At 45.7% G+C, this 5,692-nt stretch overlaps 1 protein-coding gene across 2 annotated transcripts in view; it reads left to right on the top strand.

Annotated features, from left to right (window-relative positions):
- The first annotated feature begins 293 nt into the window (after window positions 1–293).
- LOC108505394 (myosin regulatory light chain 2, smooth muscle minor isoform) overlaps window positions 294–5,692 on the top strand; it is a 7,175-nt gene continuing 1,776 nt past the window's right edge. The window contains exons 1-3 of one of the 2 annotated variants that reach the window (XM_017831352.1): window positions 294–401; window positions 5,042–5,239; window positions 5,399–5,560. In XM_017831352.1, the coding sequence (XP_017686841.1) occupies window positions 5,056–5,239; window positions 5,399–5,560 (346 nt within the window). In that variant the 5' untranslated portion in view covers window positions 294–401; window positions 5,042–5,055. Of the gene's footprint in view, window positions 402–3,451; window positions 3,557–5,041; window positions 5,240–5,398; window positions 5,561–5,692 lie in introns of those variants that run through there. The other variant, XM_017831343.1, reaches the window with a different exon arrangement.

The raw sequence follows: 5,692 nt of genomic DNA on the forward strand, positions 1-5,692 counted from the left end.
AAACTCCCGCCGTTGCCTTACAAGGGCAGGAGCGCGCTCCCTCCGCCCCCCCGCCCCTGGAATGCGGTGACCGCACCGCGCTGCACCAACGCGGCGCCGGGGAGGGGGGAGACACGTACAGGGGCCGGGTCCGAGATTCCGACCTTCTCCTCTCGGAGATGGCGAAGACCCCTCGGAAGGAACGCGAAACACACGTGTCGCCGCGGGTCCTCTCCCCTGCCCGGCTCGTGGCGCCTGGCCGCCGGAACGACGAGCCTCGCCGCTATCTCCCCCCCCGCGCGGATGGTCTCGCCCACGGCTTCCTTCCTCCCCGGTGGGGCGGCGGCTGCTCCGCTCTCCGGAAGTGCCGCGCCCGCCGCTCCTGCCGCGCTGCCACAGGGACCCTCTCCCGCCGCCGCCAGGTGAGCCGGGGGGTCCACCCGGGAGTCTGGGGCCAGGGGTACGTGACGGCTGGGGCAGGGCCGAGCTGGGCCGCCTGAGGAGCCGGGGGGTCGCTGGCGGTGCCAGGGGTCGCTTGCGGCCTCGCCCCCCTCGGGCCTCGCTCGGTGCTGCCGCTCCTCCTCGGCGGGACCCGCCCTGTTGGCCGGGGCTGGGGGCGACCGCGGCTCGGGGGCCCGCGGCCCATGCCCTGTGACCCGGGCGGGGCGCGACGCCCCGGGCATGGGGCAGGGGCTGCAGCGCCAGCGGGGATGAGCTCCCTGGGCATTGTTTCGGGGAACAGGTGTTAAAAGATACTCTTTGGCTCCTTGTCGGAAGGGGTCGGCTGCCTCCCGGCCGCATCGCCCCTCAGCGGCTGTTTCCTCGGCTTTGTTAGAGCACGGGAAGGGCTGGGCTGGGGATGCAGCGCTGGGAAGAGGAAGAGGTTTCGGGAGAGGTCCCCGGTCTGTGCCCGCCTGCGCACCGTTTGGAATGAACACGGCCGCGACAGAGACACTGGGGACAGTGCAGTGGGACCCTCGGTCGCGGAATCACAGAATCAATTGGGTTGGAAGAGATCTCTGAAATCATCGAGCCCAACCTATGATCCAACACCACCTTTCAACTGGACCACGGGACTAAGTGCCACGTCCAGTCTTTCCTTAAACACCTCCAGGGACAGTGATTCCAACACCTCCCTGGGCAGTCCATTCAAAAGCCTAATCACCCCTTCTGTGAAGAAGTTCCCCTAACTCTAACCCAAAGCTCTCCGGCGAAGCTTGAGGTGGTGTTCTTCTGTCCTGTCACTTTTTCCTTGGGAGAAGAGCCCGACCCCCATCTGGCAACAACCTCCTTTCAGGTAGTTATAGAGTGATAACCCTGAGCCTTCCCTGTTGCAGGCAGGCTGACTCACAGGCGCTGGATTTTGAGGCAAGCGCGACTCCTGTCTAAGGGGTTTGGGAAACAGTGAGGAGTGTGTTAAGGTGGCTTTCAAGACTGGTGCAGTGGTGTAGGGTGTAATCTGCTCTTTATTGAGCTTTGACACAGATCTGCAGAATGCCTTAGTTTTCTCTCTTCCTGCTGCCACCCAGATTGTGATGGATGCGTGACTGTATGTGATGCTGTAATGGATTATGTGGACAGAACTTGGGCTTTAGCTTTGAGGCTGACTTTTGAGTTTGATGTTATATCTTAGTTCATGTGGAGACTTTCTTGGCTATGGGTTATGGGGATTTATTGTGTGGTGGCTTGTTTTTTTTAATTTTGAGTGATAGGCATCACAGTTATTACAATATTCACAATGTTGAAATGTGAGGGTGTTTTCCAAAGTGCAGCTTTTGGTCCCTGCCTCTGAACAGGTTCAGCCTGCAGCACTGTTAGTGGGTTGTAAATTTTCACAGCTTATTGTCTGGTTGAATATCGTTAGTTGCTTGGTTTTGTCTTCTCCAAGGGTTTATCACTTTCCCAGAGGAAGGGACCATAAGATGACTTTCTGTGCTTCTGTGGTTTGATATCCACTGGTGTTGCTTGACTGAGCAAATAAATGCAGAGGCAGCACAAAGCAGCACAGTGCTTTTACTACCTTTTTTTTTCTTTTAATATATGAAAATGTTCCTTAAGAGAGGTTAAGTTTTCAGAAATATCTTCTGAGGAGTCTAAGGTAAGGTCTTACATTAGGTCTTACATTAGAATTGTCTTGGACAGTTTCCAAAACAAGGCCCAGACCAGATCATTCAGTGCATCATAATATTAAACAACAGAGACTAAACCTGTGTGTCATGACTTGTGCTATCTAATGTGAAGTATTTCCACTTTTTTCTCTACTGAAATTCTATTTGCAGCCTGTACTTGCCCTATTTCAATTATAAAAGTGTGCGGTTAGGTGTGGGTTTTTTTGTTGGGTGTTTTTTTTGTTTGTTGGTTGGTTTGGGGGGCTTTTTGGTGGTGTTTTTTGTTGTTGCTTTTTTAAATACCTTGTGAATTTATCAGATTAAATTCTACTTTCTCTGAAATTGAGGGGCCCGGTGCTTGACTCAAATGGTGTTAGCTCTGCCTTATTACATCATTCACTGCTATATACGGAGATAACACAAAGTGTAAACACTTTTGGAACTTTTAAATTATAAACTGATCTCTTTGGCTAACTGGATTGATGACTTTGGTTTTTCTGAACATGTTCCACTGTACCACCCTGTTTCTAATAGAGTTTCCCAGAGCTGAGTGCAGCATCTCCAGTGTAGCTGCACCAAACCTGTGCTAAAAGGCACCACAGTCCTGTAAGACTTAATGTTTCTCTGTATTCAGGCTGACAGGTCTCTGGAACTGAAGGAGTTGTGCTGCCTGCCAAGCTCGGTTCACAGAAACTTAGAAAATAGTCATGCAAATGTTGGCAAGTTTTTCATCTTCTCGAGTACAATATTCTAATACAGCCATCTTCTGAAAAGAATTAAGAAGAATGTGTTGGCAGCCTGTCTCTGTTACGTCCTCTTGCTTAAGATTGAGTTGTAGGTGAGAGAGTGGCAGTTGTGGCTTGCTGGAAGCACTGCCTTTACAGCATTTGCAAAGTAAACTTTTTCGTCTACTTGGAATGGACCATATCCCAAAAACTATGAATTATTTCAGAGAACAGTTACTTAAACTGTTTGACTCTATTTTTGGGTAGTGGAACTTTTAATCAGTAATTCAGCATTTAATAGGAACTTGCCTGAGGGTTTTTACTGAGGTGAGAAAACCACCGACTTTATGCACAACCCTTGGCTGCAGCTTGAAAGCAAATTACCGTTGTTGTCAGCTGTCTTCATAAATATCTCGATGTCAAGAGTTCACATTTATTTGTTGAACTGTTATGGAGGCCAGACATCTCGGATAGCTTGTGGTTAGCGAGTGCACTGAAGAGAACTTCTGCGTTGTTGAATGATGCGCAGTTGCATTTCACAGGCTATTTTTAGTTCGGGACATAATGGTTTGTTTTGTACGTCAGAACAACGTTGTATATGCACGTAGGATTTAAAAGTGTGGAATTAGCAGGGGAAGTCAGTAACTGTCTTTGTGGACAGACAGAGAAGGGACATAACCATGGAATTTCCTTTTATGATCCAGGTGCTCGGTAAAGCGTGTCAGGTATCTGATACAAAGCAAGGTAAAATATCTTTCCTTTTAGTTAAAAACAAACAAACAAAATAACTGCTTTTTGCCTGAATATTGGGTTGCTTATGTAAGGGAGTTACTTGGCTTAATTTTGCTCCCTTTTTTTAAGGCTGAATCCCAGTTAGTGATTTCAGTCTTGCTTTGCAGGAGTCTAACAGAAATTATTCTGTCTTTGAGGAGGCTGTCTGAGAAACAGAACTGTGCTGTGACTCTGACTAGCATTGCGTTTCTGACCAGATATTTTTTTCTAAAATATAAAACTAAAACTTAATGTAAATTTCAGAATGTTGCTATTTTTATGATTACTTATTTTTGTGATTCACTTGTGATAAAAGTGAAGCTTAAATTTGTCCTCTTTCAGCATGCTCTTGCTGCAGGTGCTTCCTGTAAAATTCAAAATCAAGGATGGAAGGAATCTAGTTTGCATAACATTTTGGGCATAATAAAGGATTATAGCAGCATGGATTATGCTTTACTTTTATCTAATGCAAGTAGAGGTTATTAAACTTTGGGAAACAACATGTCAAGTTTAACTTATCCAAAAGCAATGCTGAGGTCTTCATGTTTGCGTTTCAGTGAATGACTCAGCTTTTTGTGTTTGTACCGCCAACTATAGCTGAACACTAAATGTATCTGCCCAGCTAAATAGATGCCATTAACTTGAAAGCCTCACTTCTGCCCTGAGTATGTTAATGTTATAACATGTAAACCACCGCGTTTATTTCTTTGACAGCTTCAAGGGAAACAGTGAAATTGGTATATTTGTGATACATGAAAATTCTAAAGATTCTGCAAGAATATACAGATGTTTTAAAAGGCTGATAATTAAAAGAAACGGTCTCCAGATTTTCATACCTATTATGCCATTAATTCAGTTAAAAAGAGTGTGCCGGCATTTGCGTGTGTGTTGTGTTCCACTGTGTAAGAGAATAGCAATGTAGAGCTTCTGAACCAAGTCAGTGGTTTCTTGCTCTCAACAGCAGCTGTTCTAACAAATGCTTTTCAGAGCCTAAAATACAATTTTTTCCCCTCCTATATTGTTAGTTTAGCATACTGCCTGATTTATTTAACCACTACTCTAGTTTAGCAGCCCATATCCCCCTACAGGGCAGGTCAACAGTGCCTCCCAAACTGCTGAGTGTGTAGTCATCTCAATTTGTGGAAGATGCAGGTGGAGTATTGAATCAGCAATACAAACACTGAGTGATTTCATTTCAAAAGCTGTGATTTGATTTGGAGTTTTTATGTAACCTGCTATTGGCCTACAGTTCCAGTCGCTGAGTCCTGAAAGACCTTTTACTTAATAGCAAGTGAAATGTAAATGAAAGAAAATGGAGCAGGAGATACCAAAGTAAATGTGTACTTTGGCGTATTTGCTGATAACATGGAATTTGATATTCCTTTATCCATCCTTCCCCCAAGGACTTGTGATATGATTTAATAAGGCTAAATCTGGGATATGCTTCTGTCTTCTTAGAACCACCAGCCAACATGTCCAGCAAAAGGGCAAAGACGAAGACCACCAAGAAGCGCCCTCAGCGCGCCACTTCCAATGTATTTGCGATGTTTGATCAGTCGCAGATTCAGGAATTCAAGGAGGCCTTCAACATGATCGACCAGAACAGGGATGGCTTCATCGACAAAGAGGACTTGCACGATATGCTCGCCTCCCTTGGTAATGTCCCTTTGCTGTTTATGCTTGCCAAGCCAATTTGTGCTGTTTAAGGGAAATTCCTGAGTTTGGGATATGAGAGGTGTCTCAGTTTGTATTGCACGATTGACATTACTCTTTTAGTTTGAAAACTAAGCCGAATATGAATCCCTTTATTTGTAGGAAAGAATCCAACGGATGAATACCTAGATGCCATGATGAATGAGGCTCCAGGCCCCATAAACTTCACGATGTTCCTGACCATGTTTGGTGAGAAGTTAAATGGCACCGACCCGGAAGATGTAATCAGGAATGCTTTTGCTTGCTTTGATGAAGAAGCAACAGGTATGTGGATAAAATAACAGTGCACGTGTATTACTTCTACTTACTTCTGTTACAGTAAATACTTGTGTACAGAGAAGTCATGAAGAATTTTTTAACTCTTAGACTTTTAATTTCTGCAAACTAAAAATCATG

The sequence above is a fragment of the Lepidothrix coronata genome, unplaced genomic scaffold, assembly GCF_001604755.1.
Source record: "Lepidothrix coronata isolate B3197 unplaced genomic scaffold, Lepidothrix_coronata-1.0 Scaffold6, whole genome shotgun sequence".
In the NCBI taxonomy this organism is placed as follows: domain Eukaryota; kingdom Metazoa; phylum Chordata; class Aves; order Passeriformes; family Pipridae; genus Lepidothrix; species Lepidothrix coronata.